At 36.9% G+C, this 27748-nt stretch overlaps 1 protein-coding gene across 1 annotated transcript in view; it reads left to right on the forward strand.

Moving 5' to 3' along the window:
* Positions 1-27748, forward strand: part of PIK3CA (phosphatidylinositol-4,5-bisphosphate 3-kinase catalytic subunit alpha) — an 88727-nt gene that overhangs the window by 36823 nt on the left and 24156 nt on the right. The window contains exons 2-9 of the mRNA XM_004038036.5: positions 13553-13980; positions 14499-14708; positions 16104-16354; positions 18068-18313; positions 19025-19110; positions 24018-24123; positions 24623-24775; positions 24868-25002. Of these exons, the coding sequence (XP_004038084.1) occupies positions 13629-13980; positions 14499-14708; positions 16104-16354; positions 18068-18313; positions 19025-19110; positions 24018-24123; positions 24623-24775; positions 24868-25002 (1539 nt within the window). The 5' untranslated portion in view covers positions 13553-13628. The remainder of the gene's footprint in view (positions 1-13552; positions 13981-14498; positions 14709-16103; positions 16355-18067; positions 18314-19024; positions 19111-24017; positions 24124-24622; positions 24776-24867; positions 25003-27748) is intronic.

Genomic DNA, 27748 nt, shown 5'->3' on the forward strand with positions numbered 1-27748 from the left:
TGATGACTTACAGAAACATCTTGCCTTCAGCTTCTTACAGATCTTTAAAAGAATCAGGTCAAGTGATTTGAAAGACATATTGCTAATATTACCTTTTTCTAGATTCTGTAGAAATAAACCATTTTTCCTCTGCTCTCACACTACAATAATCAACACAGAAGACTTCTGTAACTGCTGGTCACCAAGAAGTATATGGGGATTTCTCCCCACCAACAACCAGTCAGTTGATTCTGCTGCAGATTATTCAATAGACAGCAGTTGAGTATCCTGTAATTCAATTCAGTTCTGACACTATCTGCCTAGAGATAGCATCAGATCCCATAGATTGAGGGCTCAGTCACAAGACTGCCATCCATTTCCAATGGCAGTCATAAGCTTCAGGTTGTTTTACTTGTGCTTCTGAGTGACTGGCTATAAATCAGGGTTCCCATGACCCCCTCCTTGGGTTTGATTAATTTGATAGAGCAGCTCATAGAACTCAGGGAAATACATTTCTCAGTTTATTATAAAGAATACTACAAAGGATATAGATGAAGAAGATGCATAGGGCAGGGCTTGTGGGAAGGGGTGTGGAGCTTCCGTGCCCTTTGTGGACACACCACCTTCCAGGAACCTCCACTTGTTCAGCTATCCAGAAGGTCCTCGAACTCAGTCCTTTTTGGATTTTTATGGAAACTTCATTAAGTAGCATGATTGATTAAATAATTGGCCATTGGTGATGAGCTTGACCTTCAGCCCCTCTCTCCTCTGAGGAGGTGGGTGGGGGGTGGAGGTAGGGGTAGGACTAAAAGCCCAAGTTCTTTAATCTTGCCTTGGTTTTTCTGGTGACCAGCCCTCATCCTGAAGCAGCCTAGGGGCTGCCAGCCACCAGTCAACTCATTAGCATACAGAAAGGCACTTACCACTTTGGAGATTCCAAGGAATTTAGGAGTTGTGTGCCAGGAGAGAGGACAGAGACTAAATATGTATTTCACAATATCACATAGATGTTCTTAATTTAATTAAGATGTTAATCTAGATATTCTTAAACTCTTAATGAACTCAACAAGCTGAGCCCTGGATAATGTACCCTTTTGTTTCTTTCTTTAGCTCACAAGAAGCCAGGAAACAACTATTTTATAAGTCAGCCAAGTCCAGAATGGTGTTAGCTTCATTATAGCAAGAAAGAGTGAAGTTACTTTTCGTGAAGCCCTGGGCTTTTTGAAGAAAAAGAGAGGAGAGGTGGTTTTAACATTGACTTTAAGTTGAAAAGTAGAGCCCTTTTATACTTTTTTCTTTAATAAATCCATCAATCAAGAATGGAACAATGTGTGGTTAGCATCATCTTTGAAGTTCCAAGTCACAGAGGGATTTTCTTCCTGAAGTATGTGGGATGTGAGTCATTTGTAAATGGGAATTACGAAGGACAATGAGCCCTATTTTTTTTGGTTATCATCAATATAGATTTAGTTATAAACTTGTTGTAAAGAGTTAAACCATCAGGACCTTTTCTCTTAGAGTTCCACAGGAGCTGAAATGTTTGCTTAGTAGGAAATTGCAGTAACATTTCAAGAACCCTTCCGTATTTTGCATTTCCTTTATATTAGACCATGATTCCTTGCTAAGTTGGTCTCTTCATTGATCTCATTGGTTAAATTTTCATTGAGGCAACCAGGTGCATAGACTTCTATTTTCACTGTCTTCAGTATATACAGTTGGTCCTGATATGGATATACAGCTGGCAAACTTAAATACCTTAGGATTGTTTCTCTCTTTATGCAAAAGATGCTACTTTATAGTCATTTTATAAGGGAAGTGTTTTTTTTTCTAATTTAAAAAATTACCCTCTATATGATAACCAAATTTCCTTTAAGTGTTGCTTCAGTGAACCAAATAGTGTTTTACTAAGTGTAGGAGTTCTAGCTAGATAATATCTACCATCTCTTTACAACAAGCCTGAAACAGTAAAGTTCTGTTTCCTTTTCTGGACACATGCATTTAGATAACATTGATCCAGTAGATAAGAGAAAGGGAGGCCGGGTGCGGTGGCTCACACCTGTAATCCCAGCACTTTGGGAGGCCGAGGCGGGCGGATCACGAGGTCAGGAGATCGAGACCATCCTGGCTAACAGAGTGAAACCCCGTCTCTACTAAAAATACAAAAAAATGAGCTGGGCGTGGTGGCGGGCACCTGTAGTCCCAGCTACTCAGGAGGCTGAGGCAGGAGAATTGCTTGAACCCGGGAGGTGGAGGTTGCAGTGAGCCGAGATCGCGCCACTGCACTCCAGCCTGGGCGACAGAGCAAGACTCCGCCTCAAAAAAAAAAAAAGAGAAAGGGATCCTTTATTGAATTTCTGTGTTCCAAGCACTATGCTGAGAACTTTACATATACCATCTCATTTAATTATTTTGTTTGTTTTTCTTTGGGATGGGGTCTTGCTCTGTCGCCCAGGGTGGAGTGCAGTGGCACCATCTCGGCTCACTGCAACCTCCACCTCCCGGGTTCAAGCTATTCTCCTGCCTCAGTCTCCCGAGTAGCTGGGACTACAGGCGCCCACCACCACGCCTGGCTAATTTTTTGTATTTTTAGTAGAGACGGGGTTTCACCATGTTGGCCAGGCTGGTCTCGATCTCCTGACCTTGTGATCCACCCGCCTCGGCCTCCCAAAATGCTGGGATTATAGGCATGAGCCACCATGCCCGACCCTCATTTAATTCTTATAACATTACTATGAGATAGTAACTATTTTTATTCACCTTTTGCAAATAAGGAAACTGCCTTCAAATGAGCCTACAAAGAAGACTTAAGAATTGGAGAGTTCTCCCTAGGGTCAGTGGAATTCAGGATGATGGTGCACTGATCTCAACTAAAACGAAACTACTGGTTGGACCATGTCTTCTCAGGACTAGATTGTGTTAATACACATTGTTCTCTTTGCTACTGTATGTTAAATAATCTGAAGATTTCCATAATGTTTCCAGGTTCCTTGGTTACTCATTTGCTACAGGTGTTGCTAAAGATGTGTAAAAGCTCAAGTCACTAGTTGGGCTCTCTTTGTGGTTTGATTAGCTTTTGTCCTTTTCTTTGGCCAGGAGACACCCTAATTCTGTCCACCTGTCTTACCAGTGCATGCCATTGGTCACAAGGTGGGTTGGTTAAGATAAAGGAATAAATGAATTGGAGACCAAGTATTGTACTACTAGAAAAACAAAGGCAAATGTTAGTATATTTTTTTCCATTTGGAATAGTAGTCATTCTTTTAGTTCTGTATTTTGAAATCATCATTTACCAATACAGTCTTCTTGATGTGAAAATGCAAACAGAGTTTTCAGTGTTACCTGATTTAGGGTCACTGGAACTGAGATTGATGGTTTACTTCTGACTGCCTGCTGCTGCTTTTATGTGAAACTGTGATAATCTGCCTTGACTCCCTTCCTCCTAGGAAAGAAAGAAATAAAATAATTAAATAAGAAAAATATTTAGTAGAAAACTCTTTATCACTGTGGAATCATTTGTATCCTATTAAATGGTATATTATGAAATATATATCGTTTTCCACATTAAGTACATTTGCCTATCTCACCTTCACCTTTATTAATGTTTAGTCACACTTTGAGCTTATATTTTAAGGAACTTTAATTTGTCCTTTTGCACGCTGAAATTTGAATTTTTAAAATTCAAGTATGCTGGGCACAGTGGCTCACACCTGTAATCCCAGGACTTTGGGAGAATGAGGTGGGCAGATCACTTGACGTCAGGAGTTCGAGACCAGCCTGGCCAACATGGCAAAACCCCATCTCTACTAAAAATACAAAAAAGTTAGCTGGGCATGGTAGCACATGCTTGTAGTCCCAGCTATTCGGGAGGCTGAGGCAGGAGAATTGCTCGAACCTGGTAAACAGAGGTTGCAGTGAGCCGAACTCATGCCACTGCACTCCAGCCTGCGTGACACAGCAAGACTCCATCTCAAAAAAAAAGTAAAAATAAAAAAAATTCAAATTGAGAAAATTCATTTTCACGATTAAATTCATATTTACAGTGCTGCCAAACTTAAATACCTTAGGATTGTTTCTCTCTTCATGTAAAAGATACATAAAGTGACTACACATTTCAGTATCTGGTATGGTTTCTCTTTATAAAATACAAAATTTAAAGTTCATGCTTTATCTAATAATCTAAGATCCAAGTATTAATCTATACTTCATTAATGGTTCTTTACCACATTTGATTCTGCTATTCAAACTGGATTCTTTTAACCCAACCTTGGTCACATTTACTGATAATCAGAAGTCCACATTGCTATAAATACTACTCACCTAAGCCTTGATTGTTTGTCATTAAAAAAAAATTTGTTAGCACAGATCCTCTCTAAACCCATTCATGGGCCTCATATTAGGAAACCCTTGTCTTATATAATGCATTAAATCTCTGAAATATATTTTTATAACATGTTTCTTAGCATTGTAAATATGAATTTGATAATGAAAATGAATTGCAGTTCCTCACTAATTTCTTAGCATTGTAAATATGAATTTGATAATGAAAATGAATTGCAGTTCCTCACTAAAGGAATTTAAATTTTTTGCATACTAGTGGTGAGGACTTGATTTTCCACCCTGAAGTTGTAAAGGTCTTTCAGTCTCTCTAAAAGTGTGAGTTAAATCTATTTTCTCATGGCCAGCTTTTAAAGGTCAGTGAAGGACGGCACTTTGAAAGAAATGGATAATATGCATCCTTCCAGAGCTAGTATATATTACAGCTGTCCCTTTGGACTCACTCCAGAAACAGCTCAGTGACTCTTAGAGGAAGAGAATTTTAGAGGCCCTAACTGGGGCCCAGAAAATTGTACTGAAGGATACTTGCTTCCCGTGCATCTCCACTATAGTGAAATTTGTTTAAAATTATGCTTCTTAGCCCTCAAATCCAAATGGTCTCTTGAGTGCTTTTGATTTTTCTTTAACCATCCGTTTCCTACTATTTCTATTGCTACCTCGCTTTGTTCAGGCCCTTGTTACATTTTCACTAGAGTAATTTCAACAATTTAGTTTTTCTACCTGCTCTTCTATGCTGTAGGATTATAGTGATACCCCCCCACCACCCCCAGCATAAAAGACCCTATCCTGAAAAAGTTCATAGCCTAATAGGAGGTCAAACATGACTACAGATAATTTTAATGAGTATGTTGAGGTACAGTTATAGAAATACATATAAAAGGCTGTGGTAACATTTAAAAAGGGAGTAACTGACTCTAGAAATATTTAAAGTAACTTTCAACTGCAGTAATAAGACCATTGAATTATTAACCCAGATTTGAATCATGTTGTTTCTGTAGCAAATGTAGAGGGAAGTTTTGTTCTCCTGTTCCAAATCAGACTAAAGATTCATTTGGTAATTTAGAAATCAGAAAAGCTTTTTTTTCTCTCTCTCTCGTTAATGGGTTGTAGGGGGGGTGAAAGAACCATCTCTCTCTCCTCTGGAGGCTCAGTATTTGAGTCCAAGAAATAAACTTGACAGTAGACAGATTAACAGGAGAAAAGGCATGTAAATGTATCGTATGCATATGCATAGGGGTCCTACAAAGTATGAGACTCAGATAAGGGCCAGACGGCTGAAGCTTAAATAGTACTTTTAGCTACAGAAACAAATACGGGCTTAAGGCTCCTGGAGGGTGAGGGGAAGAACTGTACTGCGAACGAAAATTGTCTTGCTATGCGGATAAAGTCTCTCAGATAGTAGCCCTCAGAAGAATAGGTGAAAAGTCTGTATGGGCTTGGTGTCTTAGGTGTGCGGACCTCTAGTCTCCTCTCCTGTGATAGGAGTTAATGTAGATTCCAGAGATGGGGTTCACAATTCCATTCCTTCTGGAGGAACTTCCGTCTTGATAAGGGAAATTTCAGAGAAACCCCTTTCTTCACTTGAGGAGAGAAGAGGATGAAGAGACAGAGGTACAGGGGAATGTCAGACCTTGGTTCTGATGCTGCTTTTTTAGTTCAAGGAACTCATCATGTCAAAGTGTCATACTTTGGGGTATAGTTTCCTGACCCCTAACATGAGCAAATAAAGAGATGTAACTCAGCCACAAAACTATTTTTTTCTGTTGGCTCTATCTAAAAATGAGAGTGGAAAATGTTCTGTGAACATATATCTAAATGTATGGGTAAAACTTGTTTTACAAACTGTTGGTCATTCAGCAAACATTTAAACAGCTTCTATACTTGTGGAACATAAATAACTAGAAAATACAAGCTGCTTATTTTAGCAAATTGTGGCTGTTTGCATTGATCAGGCTGCCAGTTGCGCCAATTGTGCTGAGGTATGCTTCAAAATAACTTTCTTTCTTATTTTTAATGACTTTTTAATGCAGGTGCAATATCGATGCTTTAAAAACATAAGTATTTGGTGTTTTGTTTTGTTTTGTTTTTTGAGATGGAGTTTCGCTCTTGTTGCCTAGGCTAGAGTGCAATGGCGCAGTCTCGGCTCACTGCAACCTCTGCCTCCCAGGTTCAAACAATTCTCTTGCCTCAGCCTCCCAAGTAGCTGGGATTACAGGCTCCCGCCACCAGGGCCCAGCTAATTTTTGTATTTTTAGTAGAGATGGGGTTTCACCATGTTAGCCAGGCTGGTCTCAAACTCTTGACTTCAGGTGAGCCACCCTCCTCAGCCTCCCAAAGTGCTAGGATTACAGGCATGAGCCACCACACCTGGCCTAAAAACATAAGTATTTTAAACATAATACACTTTTGAAATTGAAACTCGAACTGAAATATATAAAATATACTTTCTGCATATTTTAAAGTAGTTAAGCCAGAAAACGTCTTAGGCTCTATTTATAGAGACTGGTAATCCATAGTCAAGTAATAGTTTTCTGTACTCTGCCTTGGAAATACTGATTCCAGAATATTGTAGTAGATTTTCATTGCCAGATTTTGAGATGAATATTAGCAAAAGGGCATATCCAGTGATGGCAAAAATGAGATGGTAAACTATCTTGCCTGAATTATGGTTGAAGGAATTGGCGGAAAAAGACCCAGGGGAAATTCTAATAGCTTTCAAGTATGTGATGAGATAGAGAAAGCGGAACTGAGGGAATGAACAAGATAATTTAGGAGTAACAATGTTTAGGGATAACTTCAGAATTACTCCACAAAAAGTTCCCTTTCAGGTAGTAAGCTCCCAGCAATGAAAGTACCCACTTAAATCACTTCTGAGATACTTTCCTATTTCAAGATTTTAACTTAATGGCTTAAAGAACTTAGGTTGACACTGTAGGACTGTGGTTTGCAGAGGCAGGGTTTGGGATAACTTCTTAGCCACTGGGCACTTATGCGGTTGATACCAGGTAATTCTAATACATTACAGGGATCAGCAAACTTTTTTTCTGCAAGATGCCAGATAGTAATATTTTAGGCTTTGCAGGCCATATGGTCTCTATAGCATCTGCTCAACTCTGTTGTTGCAGTGCAAAAGTATTGTTGACATTATGTAAACACAGTTTGTTACCTGTGTTCCAATAAAACTTTATTTACAAAAGCAAGTGGTGAGTTGGATTTGGCCTGTGGGTCATACTTTGACGACCCTTGCCTTAACTGATGAAATCTAAAAATAGAGTTCTAATGTAAATATAGAAAGGCTTTCAATTTAGGGATTAAAAATCAAACAGTCAAGATGTCATTGTCTTCTTGGTCTGAAAGAGTACACATCAAGTGTTCAAAATAGTGAATTGCCCAATGAATTAAGAAGCTTTCCAGTATAAAAGTCAAATGACAATGGAGAGTCTGATACTGTTTTTTACTCTTTATTTCTGCTACTTATGTTGTTCTTAAAGGCGTCGTTACTTCTGCCGGGTAGTAGTGTCTACTCAGTTGGACTGCTGATGCAGACCCGGTCCATACCAACAAGTTAACACAGGTTCAGGCCTTCTGAGAACCAAAAGATTTTTAAGTACTTCCTTCCTAAACACAGTAACTTTTAACAGTAATTTTAACACCAGAAGCAAGAAGTAAACAAAAATCTCTGATGATTGAGGCATCTGTTGTCATATATTTTGTGCTCCTAAGGTCATACAGCAGAGCCTCTTGTATTATCTTTTGGTCTGTTGGCCTTTAGTTTATAGTTTGTAAAATGGTGGTCACGTGTCAATGCTGACTAGAAGAAGGAGATGCTACTGTAATCAGGCAGGTTGGCCTTCGCTGAGAAGTGACCATTGATTGCTAGAAAACAAAGAAATGGGAGGCATTCAGCAACTGGGGTTGTTGGTTTTAGGACCAGAAATGTACCCCCAAGTCTCCACCAAATTTCTCAATAATCCTGAAGAGTTTTGCTGTTTGTGTTTTAATATAACACAGTAATTGGTGCTTGTAATGAGGACTATACTTCATCAAAAAGGTAAATTGTGAATTGTGCACACACACACACACTCTTCTAAGCAAATGGGACTGCTCTATTTTGAACAGTCTTCAAATTGAAATAACTTATTTCGATATATAGAAAATTAGGATAAGCAAAACCAATTTATTTACTCTTAAGAGTTCCAGATAGTAGTGATTTGTCAGTATGCATATGAATCTTTAGTCCTGGCATTCTGAACTCAAAACCTCAATAGAGCGGTTTCTTGACCCTTAAAGTGTTTTATTTTTAGTAAATACATTTTTAATTCTGTGACCTCAAACCTCCAAACTACATTGTGATTTCATAATTTTATAGTGATTTATCCCCCCATTGCTTTAAATTTAATAATCCCACCTTCTTTATTGGTATTTAATTTTTTCTGTAGTCTAAAGGCCCTTTTATTTAAAATGTTATATATTCTGATTTCTTAATTTTAGGGATTTTTCTCTAGACAATTGAGAATATGTAATTTTTACACTTTAATGTTCATTTGATTATAACCTACACTTGAAAAGCAATTTTTAAAGAAATCTGAGAGAATTTAAAAATCATTTTAAAAGCATCGTGTCATTTTTAGCTCAAAATACTTCAGAGAATTTTTTTTTTTTTTTTTTTGGAGACAGGGTCTTGCTCTGTTGCCCAGGCTGGAATGCAGTGGTGCCATCACGGCTTGCTGCAGCCTTGACCTCCCAGGCTAAAATGATCCTCCCACCTCAGCCTCCTGAGTACCTGGGACCATAGGCATGTGCCACCACACCTAGCTAATTTGTTTGTTTTTTTGTAGAGATGGGGTCTTGAGCCCAGGCTGGTCTCAAACTCCTCAGCTCAAGGGATCCTGCTGCCTCAGCCTCCCAAAGTGCTGGGATTACAGGTGTGAGCCACAGCCCCCAGCCCAGAGTCTCCTTTTTACTAACGGTGTACAACATAAAATTCAAACTCTAACATGGTTTTACATCTGGCCCCTACCTACCTTTCGCCTCTCCTTCTTTGTCACATACTCCACCTTTTCCCATGCACTTTAGACTCAAGTAATGAAAAACACTTTAGACTCAAGTAATGAAAAACAGCTTGTATTGCTAGGAACAGGCCGCATTATTTCATGGTCTGACTTTATACACACTCTCTTGTGGCAACCTAGGACACCCGTCTATAGGCTCTCTTACATTCAGGCCATAGCCTTTCTGTGAAATTTTTAATCTGTAATATTCTACTGAAACTTTACCTCTCTGAAGCCTTCCCTAATCTCCTCAGGCTTTTCCATTGTTCATATTCTATCTTGTAACAGTTATCACGTTGTTAAAGTCGTTCCCCAGTAAACTATGAGACCCTTAACTGTGGAAGGGAAGGCATCTTTTTAACCTTTGTTTTTGTGCCATACTTAGCCTAGAGCCTGACATTAAGCAGGTACTTCTCAAAAAAAAAAAAAAAAAAAAAAAAAACAAAAAAACAACAACACACACACACAGGGTAGAGACAGATAACAAGGGATTCCTGACACCTAAGCTGTAGATAGCTATAACATTTCAATAGGAATCTTGGGAATCTGGGGAACTGGAAGCAGCTGGGAAAGCACCGGCATCTGAGCCACTCAGTACTCTTCCAGGCTTGTGTGTGAGCCTTGCCACCTTCAGGTATTAGCACTTGAAATATAACTTCTTTATGAAGCTCCTTATTTACTTGCCTTTTCGGTGAAAAAAAAAAAAAAAACAACAAAAACCGTTTCCTACCCCATCTGGTGCCAGCACTGTATAATTCCTAATAAGCTTGAAAAGATAATGTTGGCAATACTTTACAAGTTTATTGCTAATGTTTAACATTTATTAAGTGCTTGCTGTGTGCTGATCTCTGTGTTTACATATTTTTCATATATCACTTCATCTATCTTCACAACAGTCCAATGAAGTAGATGCCATTATTATCCCAATTTCACAAATGGGAAAAATGAGATTCATTGAGATAAACTAAACTACCCAAGGCCATACAACTATCGACTAAGGGGGCCAAAATTTGAATCTAGTGTAGATTCAAATTAGAGCTCATTCTCTTATTCACTACTGGGGAATATTGCCTGGCCATAACTGAAGTCCAAATAACAGCATGGTTATAATATGGGCTTTAAAATAATCTAGACCTGGATTCAAAATCCATTTATTGGAGGCAAGTGACTTCACTTCTGATCTTCAGTTTTCTCATATGTAAAATGACAATATCTACCTCAAAAATGTTACTGCCCACCCATGTACACGGTACATACTAAAAAAGCAAATGTTAGTTCCATTTGCCACTTCTACACTTTATGTGAACCCTGGGATAATGGTTTGTACAGAATAAGGCCTGGCATGAGAAGACAAAAACCATCTGACAAATAAAAAAGCTGTCATTCTGTCTACCAGAATGTCAACCAGTGCCTGCCTTCCAGGATCAACAAGTGTTTTATTACCATAATCACATTTATTCTCTTAATGAAAAGGGTGTGTCTTGAGTATCTAATAGTTAATTACCCATAAATATACTACAGTAGAATAAGGAATAAAACCAGTGATCTGTCTACTATACTAACTAGGTTTCTTTCTTGGTAATACTTAGGGAACATATGAGGGTTCCCTGTGGGTTGTTATTTATTATATAAAATAGTTGCTCCGGTAGTTCCATAATAGAGACCTGTCAGTGCCATTCAGCAGAGAAAAATCATAAACACAGCTGCTGTTTTTGTGTGGCTTGTGGTTTTGGTTTTGTTTTCATTTGAACTTTTTTATGCAGGCATGTCATCATTTAAAAGTAGTCATTTGGCGTTTTCCCTTGCATTCTTCAGATTTTTTGTAGGCTTAAAAAAATTTAAGTCACTTCTATAATTGTTCATACAGATTGATCCATCTGGTCTTTTTACTAGCCAATGAAATTTTTTACATGTAGGAAAAAGGACAGTTATTTTAAATTCTATAATTTCAGTGGATCTCTTTTATAAGTTTGAAGAAAAATAGTTTCAACTATCAAAAAATATTTTTCTTATATTCTTCATTGTTTCCAGTTAATTTCTGTATTTTCGTGGGGGCTAAAAAGGCTAATAATTTCTGCTATTCCTACTCTTCACATCCTTCGTGTGTTATAACTCTGAAGCATACCATAATTATTTGTTTGCAACCAAGAATTGGTACAGCATAAATGTCTAATCAAATTAGGCCCTCTTGCTCTCTTTAAGTCACACTGGCTATGAGGTGGAGGTGGATTATAGGGGGCAGGCATCGATTCAGGGAGACCATTTAGGCCTTTGCAGTGGTCCAGACAAGAAATATTGATGGCCGGCCCAAGGTACTAAGAGTGGTATTTGAAGGAATGTAGACAGAATAAAGAGAGAATTAACGAAGCTTGTTGATGGGTTAGATGTTGATTGGTGTGAGATGGAGAGAGGAGTCAGGGATGGCAGGTTTCCTCTCCTCTTTCTTGTTGTGTTTGTTCAACTCTTGCTTATCTTTTTTTTTTTCTTTGTTTTTTTGATGGAGTCTCGCTCTGTCGCCCAGACTGGAGTGCAGTGGAGTGATCTCAGCTCACTGCAACCTCTGCCTCCCAGGTTTAAGTGATTCTCCTGCTTCAGCCTCCTGAGTAGGTGGGATTACAGGTGCATTGCACCACGCCCAGCTAACTTTTGTATTTTTAGTAGAGATGGGGTTTCACCGTGTTGGTCAGGCTGGTCTCAAACTCCTGACCTCGTGATCTGCCCACCTCAGCCTCCCAAAGTGCTGGGATTACAGGTGTGAGCCACCATGCCCAGCCACTTATCTTTAAAGGATTAAGTTTATGTTTCCTACTATGGGAAACCGTCCCATCCCAAACTTGATGACCGCATTATGTGCTTTTATAGAACCTGGCACTTCTCCAGGATAGCATTTATTCTGTTTTGTAAGTGTGAATGTAATTACCCTACACACAGCATACACATAATCTTCATATTCTTTGCCTTGTCTTGTGAAGGCAAGGGCCATGTCTATCTTATTAGTCATTAGATTCCCACATCCAACATAGTCCTGGGGACAGCACCAATGCACTTTTGGTGCATAAGCAAACAGTGTCATTTATAGCTCTTACCTACAATATCTGATAGACTAATCAAATATAGTAGGTTATCTGGGCCTTTTTGATTCATGTCTCTAGCTTAACTTTCATTTTTTTCTTATTTGGTATCTCTCACTTTGCCTTTTGATATACTCTTACAGTTTCGCTCACTGAGTAAAAGAAAATATAAACAGCAAGAAGTAAACTTTTGTTTTATGGATTTTGATAACATCTTCTAAAAGACCCCCCAAGATTGTTGATGTCTAAAAAAATTAAGGGCCTTCAACTCATAATAATACTTAATAGTTCTTAAAATATTACAAACTGATTGGAACATTGCACTAACAAAGAGAGTCATGGATCTTATTTATGTGTAGATTCATTTCAGTCAGAAGTATTAGGACTGGTTTATTTGAGAAAGTAAATAGATCATTACAAATTCATCGTCATACTTCAAGGAAAAGTCATTGATGACACTTTCTAATATTGTGACTATATACCTAAATCATACTTTAAGAACAGAATGTCTAAGACATCACCTAGATAAGAATCAATACAAAAAGAAAAAGGAAAATTACAAAGATTGATTTAAGAAAGAAAAAAGACGAAGCCATAAAATTTCTCATTATTACAGGTTGAGGGCAGGGAGTGAAAAAGGAAAAGGATTTGACTTCTCTAGGCATGGTTTTACTTATTTTAAGATAAGAGCAGTGGACCCATGATCTAAAAGATTGTTTCTGGCCTAAATTCTGTTTTTCCGTAAGATAGAAGAGAATGATAAAGGTGATATGCAATGGGAATTTTGGGTTGAATTGCAACTTACTTTTCATTCTTCCTATAGCCTCATCTCTGTCTTGATGAAACCTTAGAAAATCCACTCAAATATAGTGTTTTCTTAAATGACTTTATTAAATTTAATTAAATACAAATGGTTTTTCTAATCTCTGCTGAAATAAATTCTTTATAGCCTAATTTAGAGCAACAGTCTCGATTAGAATACTTAAGATGAATTATTACTGCTTAGCCTAATCAAGTCAAACTATGGAAAATGAGTTTTTACATTTTAGCAGTGTTATATATGTATTCTTCTGTAGTTGTGTCTCTTTTAACATATGTTTTCCTTCTTTGATTTAGGTTTCTGCTTTGGGACAACCATACATCTAATTCCTTAAAGTAGTTTTATATGTAAAACTTGCAAAGAATCAGAACAATGCCTCCACGACCATCATCAGGTGAACTGTGGGGCATCCACTTGATGCCCCCAAGAATCCTAGTAGAATGTTTACTACCAAATGGAATGATAGTGACTTTAGAATGCCTCCGTGAGGCTACATTAATAACCATAAAGCATGAACTATTTAAAGAAGCAAGAAAATACCCCCTCCATCAACTTCTTCAAGATGAATCTTCTTACATTTTCGTAAGTGTTACTCAAGAAGCAGAAAGGGAAGAATTTTTTGATGAAACGAGACGACTTTGTGACCTTCGGCTTTTTCAACCCTTTTTAAAAGTAATTGAACCAGTAGGCAACCGTGAAGAAAAGATCCTCAATCGAGAAATTGGTATGATACAATATCCTATTCTAAAATGCAAATAACCATGAAGCTTAGCTGTTGTCCCTTACTAAAATATTTCTGTCTAAACCAATACCTTCGTAATCTTAAATAGCTTTCTAAATAAAAATCATTATAAATCTAAAGTATGTTTTACTATCGGACTATGGAACTATTTTTAACACCTTGATATTATTCCATAAGGTTTTATTTAAGAAATGTCATTTGTGGGATGACTTAGATTTGTTATATCTCAGTTTTGTTATTCTTTTAAAAATGATTGATAGGAATGTTTGCTGCCTTTGCTCAAAATTGCTGAATATATTATTTTTTATATATTAAAAATATTCAGGACTTTGTCAACTTTTAATATATATGCATTCATCAAAAATTTGTTTTAACCTAGCGGTACTTTTTTTACTCTATTGTGATCTTCCAAATCTACAGAGTTCCCTGTTTGTAAAAAAAAAAATGTTCATACTGTGTATGTAATAGAATGTTATATTCTTTATGTAATTTTATTAAAGGTTTTGCTATCGGCATGCCAGTGTGTGAATTTGATATGGTTAAAGATCCAGAAGTACAGGACTTCCGAAGAAATATTCTGAACGTTTGTAAAGAAGCTGTGGATCTTAGGGACCTCAATTCACCTCATAGTAGAGCAATGTATGTCTATCCTCCAAATGTAGAATCTTCACCAGAATTGCCAAAGCACATATATAATAAATTAGATAAAGGTAAGAAAATGACTCATCTACTCTAATCATTACTATAGTGCAGTCTTCTACCTGTGCCTATATCTTTGTATAGTCTTTTTTTTTTTTTCCAGCTAGATAGTAAGCTTCTTGAAGGCAAGGACTGCTTATACTGACTATACTGACAAGATATAGTTGAGTGCTAAATAGAAATTATGTACAATCAATATTTATTGGTTGAATTTTTGTGTGAATATGATACTGATTTCTTGGTAAATTGTCTATAAAATGGAAGAAGTATGAGTTTGAAATTTACTATTTTTTAGGATTCAGAATTAGAGCTGATTATCTTTTCATAAATAAAAACTATAAACAGAAACATTTTATGAAATTTTGGGAAAACTTTATACATTCTTGTTGTTATATATCATAAATACACCAGAAAAAAATAAGTAATTTTCTTAAGTATTAAATGCAGTAATTCTGATCATGGGTGATAATATATAGGGAGATTTTTGATATTTAATATATCAGTTTCTAGAATTAAGGGAACAAGAAACTAAACTATATTGTTTTCAAAATGCATGTCATTGTATCAGATAAATATCTATATTTTTCAGGGTAACAGTAAAATTATCAATTTGAGTTAACACACACTATTAAATATCAAATTCTGTTAGTAGAATAAGTTAAGACATCTTATTACTATTCGTATTTTTCAAAGTAGTTTAATGCAACATAAAATCTTTCAAAATTCTTTTCTATTCTAGCATATATTTTAATGCTCTTTTCATTTTCCCGAACATTTTTTGTGAAAAATTTTCAACATATAGACAACTTGAAAGAAATGTACTGTGAACAACCAAACCTCTCTAAATAGTTTGTCTTCCCGTTTTCTTCATCTTTCTCTTTTCTTCTTTTTTGGACTCCTGGCTTAATCTTAAAAGGAGAAAATTAGACAATCCATTTCCTCTCCCCTCGTAATTTTCTTACCTTTCCTCCCTCACATTTTCTGTCATTCTAATTGAACATCTTTAAGCCTCCGTTGGTTCTTTCTTTACCTCCCATAGTTACCAAAAACTTCCACCTTAGGCACTGTCAAACCTTTGATACCATCATGAATCACTATTCATAGGGGCGGTACCCATGAAGTATGTCATACAGTTTAGAATGGAAATTAGCTTGGTCTCAGGTACTTGTGACCCACATATCACGGTTTTGTGTGCTTGTCATAAAACATGAGATTTGGGAATGGTCTGGCAGCCCGCTCAGATATAAACATTTTCTGTTTCTACCTGATATTTACCTAGTTTTAATTGGGCTGATTAAACAGCATTTCTGATATGGATAAAGTAATGATAGTGAATACTTGCTGAAATTTCTACCTTGAAAAATGAAAGAGAGATGGTGATTGCATCTAATGTTTTCCTGTTATAGGGCAAATAATAGTGGTGATCTGGGTAATAGTTTCTCCAAATAATGACAAGCAGAAGTATACTCTGAAAATCAACCATGACTGTGTACCAGAACAAGTAATTGCTGAAGCAATCAGGAAAAAAACTCGAAGTATGTTGCTATCCTCTGAACAACTAAAACTCTGTGTTTTAGAATATCAGGGCAAGTATATTTTAAAAGTGTGTGGATGTGATGAATACTTCCTAGAAAAATATCCTCTGAGTCAGTATAAGGTGAGTAACAAGTTTCAAAATATTAATTTTTAATTTAAAAAGTAATCACATTGAGGATGAGTATCTGTATTTTTTTTTTTTTTTTTGAGACGGAATCTCACTCTCGCCCAGGCTGGAGTGCAGTGGCGCGATCTCGGCTCACTGCAAGCTCTGCCTCCTGGGTTCATGCCATTCTCCTGCCTCAGCCTCCCGAGCAGCTGGGACTACAGGCACCCACCACCACACCTGGCTAATTTTTTGTATTTTTAGTAGAGACAGGTTTTGCACCATGTTATCTAGGATAGTCTTGATCTCCTGACCTTGTGATCCGCTCTCCGTGGCTTCCCAAAGTGCTGGGATTACAGACGTGAGCCACCACGCCCGGCCAAGTATCTATTTTTAGGATATACTTCTTGATAAGTAATATTAGTAAATAGCATTTGTAAGCTTATTCTTTTAATTCTGTGATTAATTCGAGAGGCTGAAAATGTTGGCAGTTACTCTAGCTCCCAAATATAGATATTCCATGGGTTTGTTGTTGTTGTTGTTGTTGTTTGTTTGTTTTTCGAGACAGGGTCTCGCTTTGTCTCTCAGGCTGGAATGCAGTGGTATGATCATGGCTTACTGCAGCATCAGCCTCCCAGGCTCAACAGTCCTCTCACCTCAGCCTTCTAAGTGGCTGGGACCACATGCATGTGCCACCATGCCCAGCTAATTTTTGTTTGTTTGTTTGTTTGTTTGTTTAGAGACAGAGTCTCATTATATTGTCCAGGTTGGTCTCGAATTCTGGGCACAAACAATCCTCCTGCCTTGGCCTCCCACAGTGCTGGGATTACAGGCGTGAGCCATTGCGCCCAGCCTATTTCGTGATTTTTATCCCCTCCAACCAGTGGCTGTGGAATGGAATTGAAATAGACATTTCAAAAAATCCATGACCTACTGTTAAGATATACTATTGATACTTTCCTACTCTCTTTTTCTGTTTATTAAATAAATACCTATAAGAAGCAACTACGTTTGTGCCAAGCATATGTCGAGTACTAATTTACATAACCAAGTAAAACCTGGGCCTGGCCTTCAGGTTGCTTATTTTCTAGTGGGGCTTATGGGTAAGAAAATAATGTGTATATGGTAACATTTATATTAAAAATCTCTGTCTTAACTACCATTTCAAAATTCAGACCAGTGTATTTTAACATTTTTTGTAAATATTTATCCATAATGTTACTGGTCTCCACTATTTGTGGTTTTTTGTTTTAATTTTAGCAAAACTAATGTTTCTCAGGAAATGTTTGGACAAAAAAGCAAGTGAACAGCAGCCTTTGGATGGGACATCAGTATGACTTAATAGATTGAATGACAGAGGCGTCCTAAGTAATATTACTTTTCTGTTATCATATACAATGTTTTCATAATGAGTATCCTGTGATCCTTGTTTTTAATTCCTTTTTTTGCCTCCAGTTAAGGGTAGAACTACAGTTTCAAAAGTTGACCTTAATTTTTTTCTTTCATGCAATTTTTATTCAGAAGTGTTTGATTGATCTTGTGCTTCAACCTAAATCCTAAATGTTAGTATTTTAAATGTTGTAGGAACTACTAATAAACGTGGTCTATAATGTTTAATTTTTTTATCACCTTTGCAGATTAATATGTAAATAGTCATAATACTCTTACATGTTACTTTTGAAATGAAAAACCTTACAGGAAATGGCTCGCCCCCTTAATCTCTTACAGTATATAAGAAGCTGTATAATGCTTGGGAGGATGCCCAATTTGATGTTGATGGCTAAAGAAAGCCTTTATTCTCAACTGCCAATGGACTGTTTTACAATGCCATCTTATTCCAGACGCATTTCCACAGCTACACCATATATGAATGGAGAAACATCTACAAAATCCCTTTGGGTTATAAATAGTGCACTCAGAATAAAAATTCTTTGTGCAACCTACGTGAATGTAAATATTCGAGACATTGATAAGGTAAAGTCAAATGCTGATGCTTATTATTTTATAGAAATTATTTTAGATAACCTTTTTCTTGAACTATACAGTAATCTGTTGACCTGTAGTATGTTTTCAGATGGTTAGGAGAACATCCAAATCTCCGAATGTAAAAATATATCAAGAATTTTACTTGAGCTTCCATCTACCTTAGCTATTATACAGCTCAGTCCTTTGTTAATAATTCTAATATTCACAATTCTAGCTCTTAAAATCAAAAGTTTTACAGAATTCGTTTGGCAGAAAGACCTGGGCCAACCTTAAGTGAGGGTTTTTATAATCTTTATTAACCCCACTTAGTATAAAATTCCGGTATCTTATTAAAGAAATATTAATGTCTTTATGAGGTACTGCTTCACCAGCTAAGGAAGTAGTATTTAGTAAGTACGTGTACCAATTTAGCTTTCTAAAATACGGAAAAACTCTGAATTACATACCTCCCTTAAGGGGATTGTGGGCCTATATTTATGTTTTAGTAGTCTGATGTCTCCATTGTTATTAGTGGATGAAGGCAGCAACTAATTTTGGTGAAGACTCTACATCAGTATTAACGTGTTACATATGTGAAAAAAAGGACAACCAAGCTATATCTGAACAAAAATTCCATGGTTTTATATTTGATTCTATCGAGTGTGTGCATGTGTCTATGTTGAGTGTATACATTAGTATATACATGCTTTTTTCTTTTAGATCTATGTTCGAACAGGTATCTACCATGGAGGAGAACCCTTATGTGACAATGTGAACACTCAAAGAGTACCTTGTTCCAATCCCAGGTAAGGAAGTATATAGATTTATATTTCCAAAGGTTATATTAGTGTTTAGCAGTGTGATCCATAAAAGTAGTATATTTTTTTAGACCAGCCTGGGCAACAAAGCAGGACCCCATCTCTACAAAAAGTTTTTCTTAAAAATTAGCTAGGCACTGACCAGGCACGGTGGCTCATGCCTGTAATCCCAGCGCTTTGGGAGGCTGAGGCGGGTGGATCACGAGGTCGGAGTCTGAGACCAGCCTGGCCAAGATGGAGAAACCCCATCTCTACTAAAAATAAAAAAAACATTAGCCGGGCGTGGTGGCAGGCGCCTGTAATCCCAGCTACTTGGGAGACTGAGGCAGGAGAATCGCTTGAACCTGGAAGGCTGAGGTTGCAGTGAGCTGAGATTGTGCCATTGCACTCCAGCCTGGGCAACAGAGCGAGACTCCGTCTCAAAAAAAAAAAAAAAAAAAAATTAGCTAGGCACAGTGGCATGTGCCTGTAGTCCCAGCCATTAGGGAGGCTGAGACAGGAGAACAGGAGAATTGCTTGATCCTGGAAGTTCCAGGCTGCAGTCAGCTATGATCGTGCCACTGCATTCCAGCCTTAGTGAGACCTGATCTCAAAAAAATATGTATATTTTACATCATTAGCTTTATACAAGCTATATATTAATAAATTACCAGAAATGTACATATAGACCAGCAAGACTTTCTGTCAAATGAGTATCAGTCACAGGATTATTTTATTGATTCTGTCTAAAGTTTTATCAGAATAGTTTCTAATTGTCTCTTTTCATTGTATCAAAGAGAGAACAGAGTATGGTTACAATTTTATGCTAATGATTCCCCACATTAGATTAAAAACCTAGCATTTTATTCTTTTCCTGTCTCCATCATCATTCACATGAAGGAGAAGTAAGAGTTGGCAAGCAACTCCATAACCAAACTACCCTGAGGCAGTTTCCTTCAAATCACTCCCAAGAATAGATATTTATGGCTTTCAAATAAAGGGTCTTTGGTAGCAAATTAATTTGTTAGTGGGAGAGGGAGTTATGGGGAACATTTTAAATTATTACTACCTGGATGTGATGAAGAAATAAAAAGTAGTATAATCCAATAGCTCACTATCCTGCATTTCTTTGCTTCTCTCTATACAATCATTTGGGAATAAGAGTACCCCTGAATGTAATAGCAGTAATATTTCAAGAGAACTCAAACTGTTATTGGACTTTATGATAAAATAACAATAGAGCTAACTAGTGACTTCTCCAGAAGTAAATCTCATAATGAATTTAGACTGAGTTCTAAGACATTCAAGAAAAAGTAGTGGTCTTGTTGCTAAAGATGGCCACCGTTTTAGAGCCTAGGTAAAGTTAAAAGAGATGGTAGCCTTGTCTGCCACAGGGAAGGAAGATAGTTCCTCAGCCTACCTAAACCATTGTAGGTCAGAAAACGTATCATTCAGGTCAGAAATGAGATTGTGACAACAAACAACTTCAGGATCTTTTTTTTTTTTTTTTGAGTTGAAGTCTCACTCTGTGGCCCAGGCTGGAGTACAGTCAAGTGTAAGCGATTCTCCTGCCTCAGCCTCCCTAGTAGCTGGGACTACAGGCGCGTGCCACTGCGCCCAGCTTATGTTTTGTATTTTCAGTAGAGAGGGGTTTCACCATGTTGGCCAGGCTGGTCTTGAACTTCTGACCTCAGGTGATCCCACCCACCTTGGCCTCCCAAAGTGCTGGGATTACAGGCCTGAGCCATCATGCCCGGCCAGGATCTTTTTAAATTCTTGCTAAAACAAGAGTTTATATCCCACTCATACTGGTATGCCTCACACTGATTAGTGGGGTGGTTGTAGGAGGAAAAGAAAAACAACATTTGAGGAAATAATAGCCAGAATTTTTCCAAATTTGGTAAAAACTATAAACCCATCAATCCAAGGAGTTCAACAAGCCCCAAGCAAAGACCCCAAAATAATACTGGATAGAATTATCCTAGCTAGCTGTTTCAAGTACCACAAGTTAAACTAGCTTTATAAAAGTAAAAGGCTGGGCGTGGTGGCTCATGCCTATAATCCCAACACTTTGGGAAGCCAAGGCAGATGGATCATTTGAGCCCGGGAGTTTGAGACCACCCTGGGCTATATGGAAAAACACAGTCTCTACCAAAAATACAAAAAATTAGCCTGGGATGGTGGTGTGTGTACCTGTAGTCCCAGCTACTCAGGAGGGTGAGGTGGGAGGATCACCTGAGCCCAGGGAGATTGAGACTGCAGTGAGCCATGATCGTACTACTGCAGTCCAGTCTAGGGGGCAGAGTGAGACCCCGACTCAAAAAAAAAAAAAAAAAAAGTAAAAGATAAATTTATTTAATAATATATGATTAAAATGCTGAAATTTTAGTAAAATAGCTATTTAGAAAGGACTATATTTGTCTTTAAGCATTCTGTAGTCTAAAAGGTAAAGTATTTATGGTAGTGTGAAAATTTAAGTAAATTTTTTAAACTTTTCTGTGCTTACAAAAACAAAAATCAGATAAATGAATATGAAGTTATTAAAAAGATAGAAAAGTAGATTTTAAAAATTCTTACTAAATATTTGTTTCAAATCTGTGCTTCTTTTATGCTAGATAAATTAGATGCTTTATGATTTCTTCGTAAATGTTACAAGCATCTCCCAAAATCAGAGTCAATTTGGACTGTATACACACACACAACCATTTAACATGCTTTATTTTGTTAGCTTAGGGCTGAACAAGTAGATTTGTAGGACATAGCTCTCTTAGAGTATAGAACACTTCTTATTAATTTATGAGCACTTCTAAAGATTTAGGAATAATAAAAAGTCTGCTACATTAAAGTAATGTATCTTTAATTTTTCTTTTCTTTTTTTTTTTGGAGACGGAGTCTTGCTCTGTCGCCCAGGCTGGAGTGCATGGCACAAACTCGACTCACTGCAACCTCTGCCTCAGCCTCCTGAGTAGCTGGAATTATAGGTGCCCACCACCACGCCCAGCTAATCTTGGCATTTTTAGTAGAGATGGGGTTTTGCCATGTTGGCCAGACTGGCTTTGAACTCCTGACCTCAGGTGATCCGTCCACCTTGGCCTCCCAAAGTGCTGAGATTACAGGTGTGAGCCACCATGCCCAGCCTAATTTTTTTTAAATCATTGCGGACTTAAGTCCCATAATATTTTTCTCTATATGTTTCTACAATTATATGTGTTACTGGGCATGGTAGTATGCGCCTGAAATCCCAGCAACTCAGGAGGCTAAGGGAGGCTGAGGCAAGAGGATCACTTGAGCCCAGGAGTTCGAAGCTATAATGCACTTTGGTCATGCCTGTGACTAGCCACTGCACTTCAGCCTGGGCACATAGCAATACCCTATCTCTAAAAAATAATAATAATAATAACATTTGTTTTTTCTTTTACCTTTAGAATTCTTGCCACATTTCCCCATTTTAAATGTGTCTTGTTTCTATAAATAGACCATATTTTTAAAAATCTTTATCCATACTTGAGCAAAAATGCTAGAATAAATGGAACTTATTTTACTGATGAAGTTTATTACTTAGTTGGCTAATTAAAAATAGAATTGTTATACTATTTTATTGTTGATTAAGAATTATTTTATTTATAATCAAGATTAGACCAGAATGATAAGACATTTGAAAAGTTTTTAAAATTACTATCTAACATATGAGCTTCTATCATGGGACAATTGCTATTCTAATTCCTTTGCTTGTGTTATCTCATTTAATTTTATGAGATAGTTATCAACCTTATGAGGGTAGGTACTATTATTAGTCCCATTTCATAGAGGAGGCAAAAGACAAAGCAAGGGTCACACACTTAGTGAAAAAGGGGAAATAAGATTCTACTCCAGTCTGATTTCTGAGCCCATACTCTTTATCCATTGTTATAATGTTTTTTTAAAATACAAAACTGTTTATTGTATGTGGTTCTTTACAAATATGTTCACCAAAGACAGACATAATTTCACATGTAGCACCCAGTAAATTGAGGGAATTTATCATTAAAATTCAAATAATTTTTTATCTTGTTCACTTTTTGTAGCAGTGTTTTATTCTTCCCTTATGAATGTGAAGTTTTATTACCTTTTATAAAATAATTATTCTTCAATTCAAATACTTTATGTATCCATCATTTTATTTACCTACTGATTTATTTAGTGGATTCCTTTGGATAAAACTATATTATGTATAAAAGTAACTAAATGTAATCATAATAGGAAATCTTATTTTACCTTTAGTTTTCCTTTTGTTTGACTTTTATGAGCAAAATTATATATATAAACATAGAAATAATAAATATATATATATTTATATTATGTATATAGTATATTATATAATATAAATATATAATATAAATAAGTTTTTTAGTGACGTATGTAGCACACATGCATAAAAGTATACAAATCATAATTGTATAGTTCAGTCACAAAGTAAATACCCATGTGTTCTCCTTTTAACAAATGCACACATTTCTGTGGTTTTATTCCTACAGTTGGAGCTGGGTCACAGGGAATACATATGCTCACTTTTATTAGATTATGCTTTCCAAATTGGTTGTAACAAATTATACCCCAATACTCTTAGTGTATGAGATTTCCTATTACTGCATAACCTTACCACCCCTTGGCATCATCAGTCTTTATAGTTTAGCCATTCTTATGTATAGTGATATCTCCATGAGATTTTAATTTTCATTTTCTGTATGACTAATAATGACTCCCTTTTCATGTTTATTAACTATTTGAATATGACCTTATAAAGTGCCTTTTCCAATCAGTCTCTTGCCTGTTTTTCGTTTGGTTGATCTTTTTCTTCATGATTTGTAGGAGTCATTTATATACTTTGATGAAGACTTTTCTTGATGTATTATTTTTTTCTTTAAAATTTTACATAGGTGGAATGAATGGCTGAATTATGATATATACATTCCTGATCTTCCTCGTGCTGCTCGACTTTGCCTTTCCATTTGCTCTGTTAAAGGCCGAAAGGGTGCTAAAGAGGTAAAGTATTTCAGAAGGAACAATTATGTTTACCTTTAAAAACTCCTGATTATACCGCTGATTGAATTTTTTCACAAATTGGATGTTACTTTATATTTAAGAAAATAATAATAAATCAAACCTATTTTTAAAATTTTAATAAATGTATCATGGAAGAATACCTTGGGAGAGCTTCAGGAATTTATGATGAATATGTTTTGAGTTCTTATTGATACCATTTTTAAAAATGCAAAGTGACTATATAACAGGGATTGCATGCAAATATCTCATGCTTGCTTTGGTTCATATTTTCTATTTATAATTAAAATACATGTAATTTCAAATGGGGAAAAAGGAAAGAATGGGCTTAAACTTTGAAAAATCAATGTTTTTTTTTTTTTAGATATTATATTCCCATTATTATAGAGATGATTGTTGAATTTTCCTTTCTGGGGAAGAAAAGTGTTTTGAAATGTGTTTTATAATTTAGACTAGTGAATATTTTTCTTTGTTTTTTAAGGAACACTGTCCATTGGCATGGGGAAATATAAACTTGTTTGATTACACAGACACTCTAGTATCTGGAAAAATGGCTTTGAATCTTTGGCCAGTACCTCATGGATTAGAAGATTTGCTGAACCCTATTGGTGTTACTGGATCAAATCCAAATAAAGTAAGGTTTTTATTGTCATAAATTAGATATTTTTTATGGCAGTCAAACCTTCTCTCTTATGTATATATAATAGCTTTTCTTCCATCTCTTAGGAAACTCCATGCTTAGAGTTGGAGTTTGACTGGTTCAGCAGTGTGGTAAAGTTCCCAGATATGTCAGTGATTGAAGAGCATGCCAATTGGTCTGTATCCCGAGAAGCAGGATTTAGCTATTCCCACGCAGGACTGGTAAGGCAAATCACTGAGTTTATTAAGTATCAATCATAATCTGTGGATTTAGGTAGATACTTTCTCTATGGAAAAGGATCCATATATTTTACTGGCATAGATACTATGAGCTTTAGGACCAATATTGCAATAGAATTAAGTTCTCTGTATGCTAATATTTTTACTGCACCTCTGCTTTTTTAAAGCCCTAGCTTGCCTTCATTCATTTAACAAATATTTATTGAATGCCGACTATGTGTAAAGCACTGGGAAAGGCACTAGGTAATAAAGTCATGAACTAAACAGACCTTCATTGAGTATGCACTCTAATTGTGAAAACAGACATTAAGCAGATAAAAGCAGAAATATAAGATTACAGTTGACCCTTGAACAACATGGATATGAACTACACTGGTCTACTTATATGTGGATTTTTTTCAATAAATATATTGGAAAATTTTTTGGAGATTTGTGACAATTTGAAAAAAACTTGGAGATAAACTACATTGTCCAGAAGTATCAAAAAAATTGAAGTTAGGTATGTCATGAATCCATAAAATATATATAGATACAAGTCTATTTTATTATTTACGACCATAAAATATACACAAATCTATTATAAAAAGTTAAAATTTATCAAAACATACACAAACACAGACCATACATGGTACCACTCATAGTCAAGAGAAATGCAAACATATATAAAGATGCAGTATTAAATTGTATCTGCATAAAATTAACTGTAGTACATACTGTACTACTGTAATAATTTCATAGCCACCTCCTGTTGCTATTGTAGTAAGCTCAAGCATTGCATATATCCACTTAAAATGCTATGTAGACTGGGTGCAGTGGCTCATGCCTGTAATCCCAGCACTTTCGAAGGCCGAAGCGGGTGAATCAGCTGAGGTCAGAGTTCAAAACCAGCCTGGCAAACATGGTGAAATCCCGTCTCTACTAAAAATACAAAAAGCCGGGTGTGGTGGCATGTGCCTGTAATCCCAGCTACTCGGGTGGCTAAGTTAGGAGAATTGCTTGAATCCGGGAGGCAGAGGTTGCAGTGAGCCGAGGTCACGCCATTGCACTCCAGCCTGGGCAACAGAGCAAGACTCCGTCTCAAAAAACAAAACAAAACAAAACGCTATGTAATGCTGATCATCTCTACATGAGCACTTCATCACTTCAGTAAATTGTTTATTGCAGTAAAAAGTGATCTCTCACAGTTCTTGGATATTTTTCATCATGTTTAGTGCAATACCGTGAACCCTGAATAACACTATGAGGGCTGTAAGGAGTGCCTCTAGTGATGCTAGAGGTACTCTCAAGAAGCAGAGAAACGTCATGACGTTACTAGCAAAAGTTGAATTGCTTGATGTGTACCATATATTGAGGTCTGCAGCTGCAGTTGCCCTTATTTCAGACAGACAACTAATCTTGTAAACAGACAACATAAACTTTGTTTGTTTTTGCTTTTTTGAGACGGAGTTTTGCTCTTGTTGCTCAGGCTAGAGTGCGATGGCACAATCTTGGCTCACTGCAACCTCCGCCTGCCGGGTTCAAGTGATCCTCCTGCCTCAGCCTCCTGAGTAGCTGGGATTACAGGCATGCGCCACCATGCCCAGCTAATTTTTGTATTTTTAGTAGAGACGGGGTGTCTCCATGTTGGTCAGGCTGGTCTTGAACTCCTGACTTCATGTGATCCGCCCGCCTCGGCCTCCCAAAGTGCTGGGATTACAGGCGTGAGCCACCGCGCCCGGCCAAACTTTTTTTTTTTTAATAAGAGATGGGGTAGGTGGCTCACACCTGTAATCCTAGCATTTTGGGAGGCCGAGGCGGGTGGATCACGAGGTCAGGAGTTCAAGACCAGCCCGACCAATATGGTGAAACCCCGTCTCTACTAAAAATACAAAAATTAGCCAGGCGTTGTGGCACATGCCTGTTAGCTACTCAGGAGGCTGAGGCGGGAGAATCACTTGAACCTGGGAGATGGAGGTTGCAGTGAGCCGAGATTGCGCCACTGCACTCCAGCCTGGGCAACAGAGTGAGACTCCGTCTCAAAAAACAAAAAACAAGAGAGAGATAGGGTCTCACTGTGTTGCCTGGGCTGGTCTCGAACTCCTGAGCTCAAGTGATCCTCCCTCCCCTACCTCCCAAAGTGCTAGGATTACAGGTGTGAGCCATCATGCCCAGCCAAAAGACAAAATAAATGTATAGTATCAATAAATACAGTACAGTACTGAAAATGAATTTTCTCTTCCTTATGATTTTCTTAATAACATTTTATTTTCACTGTCTTACTCTATTGTAAGAATATAGTGTATAGTACATATACCAAGTAAGTGTTAATCAACTGTTTCTATTTCTGTTAAGACTTCCAGTCTACAGTAGGCATTTGTAGTTAAGTTTTTGGGGAGTCAAAATTTACACATGGATTTTCAATTGTACAGGAGGAGATCAGTTGCCCCTATCCCCTATATTGTCCAAGGGTCAGCTGTATAAATCACGTTAAGTGCCAGGAAGGAAAAAACAATAGTGAGCTAAGAATAACTAACTGAGGATTTGTGGGGAAAAGGCAAATATATATATATATTGGGTTCAGGAAAGACCTCTCTGAGATGGTAACCTTGAAGTTGAGACTGAAGTACAGCTATACCTCTGAGGTATTGTGAGTTTGATTCTAGACCACTGTACTAAAGCAGAAATCACAATAGAGTCACAAATGTTTTAGTTTCCCAGTGCATATAAAAGTTCTGTTCACATTATACTG

The sequence above is a fragment of the Gorilla gorilla genome, chromosome 2, assembly GCF_029281585.2.
Source record: "Gorilla gorilla gorilla isolate KB3781 chromosome 2, NHGRI_mGorGor1-v2.1_pri, whole genome shotgun sequence".
NCBI lineage: Eukaryota > Metazoa > Chordata > Mammalia > Primates > Hominidae > Gorilla > Gorilla gorilla.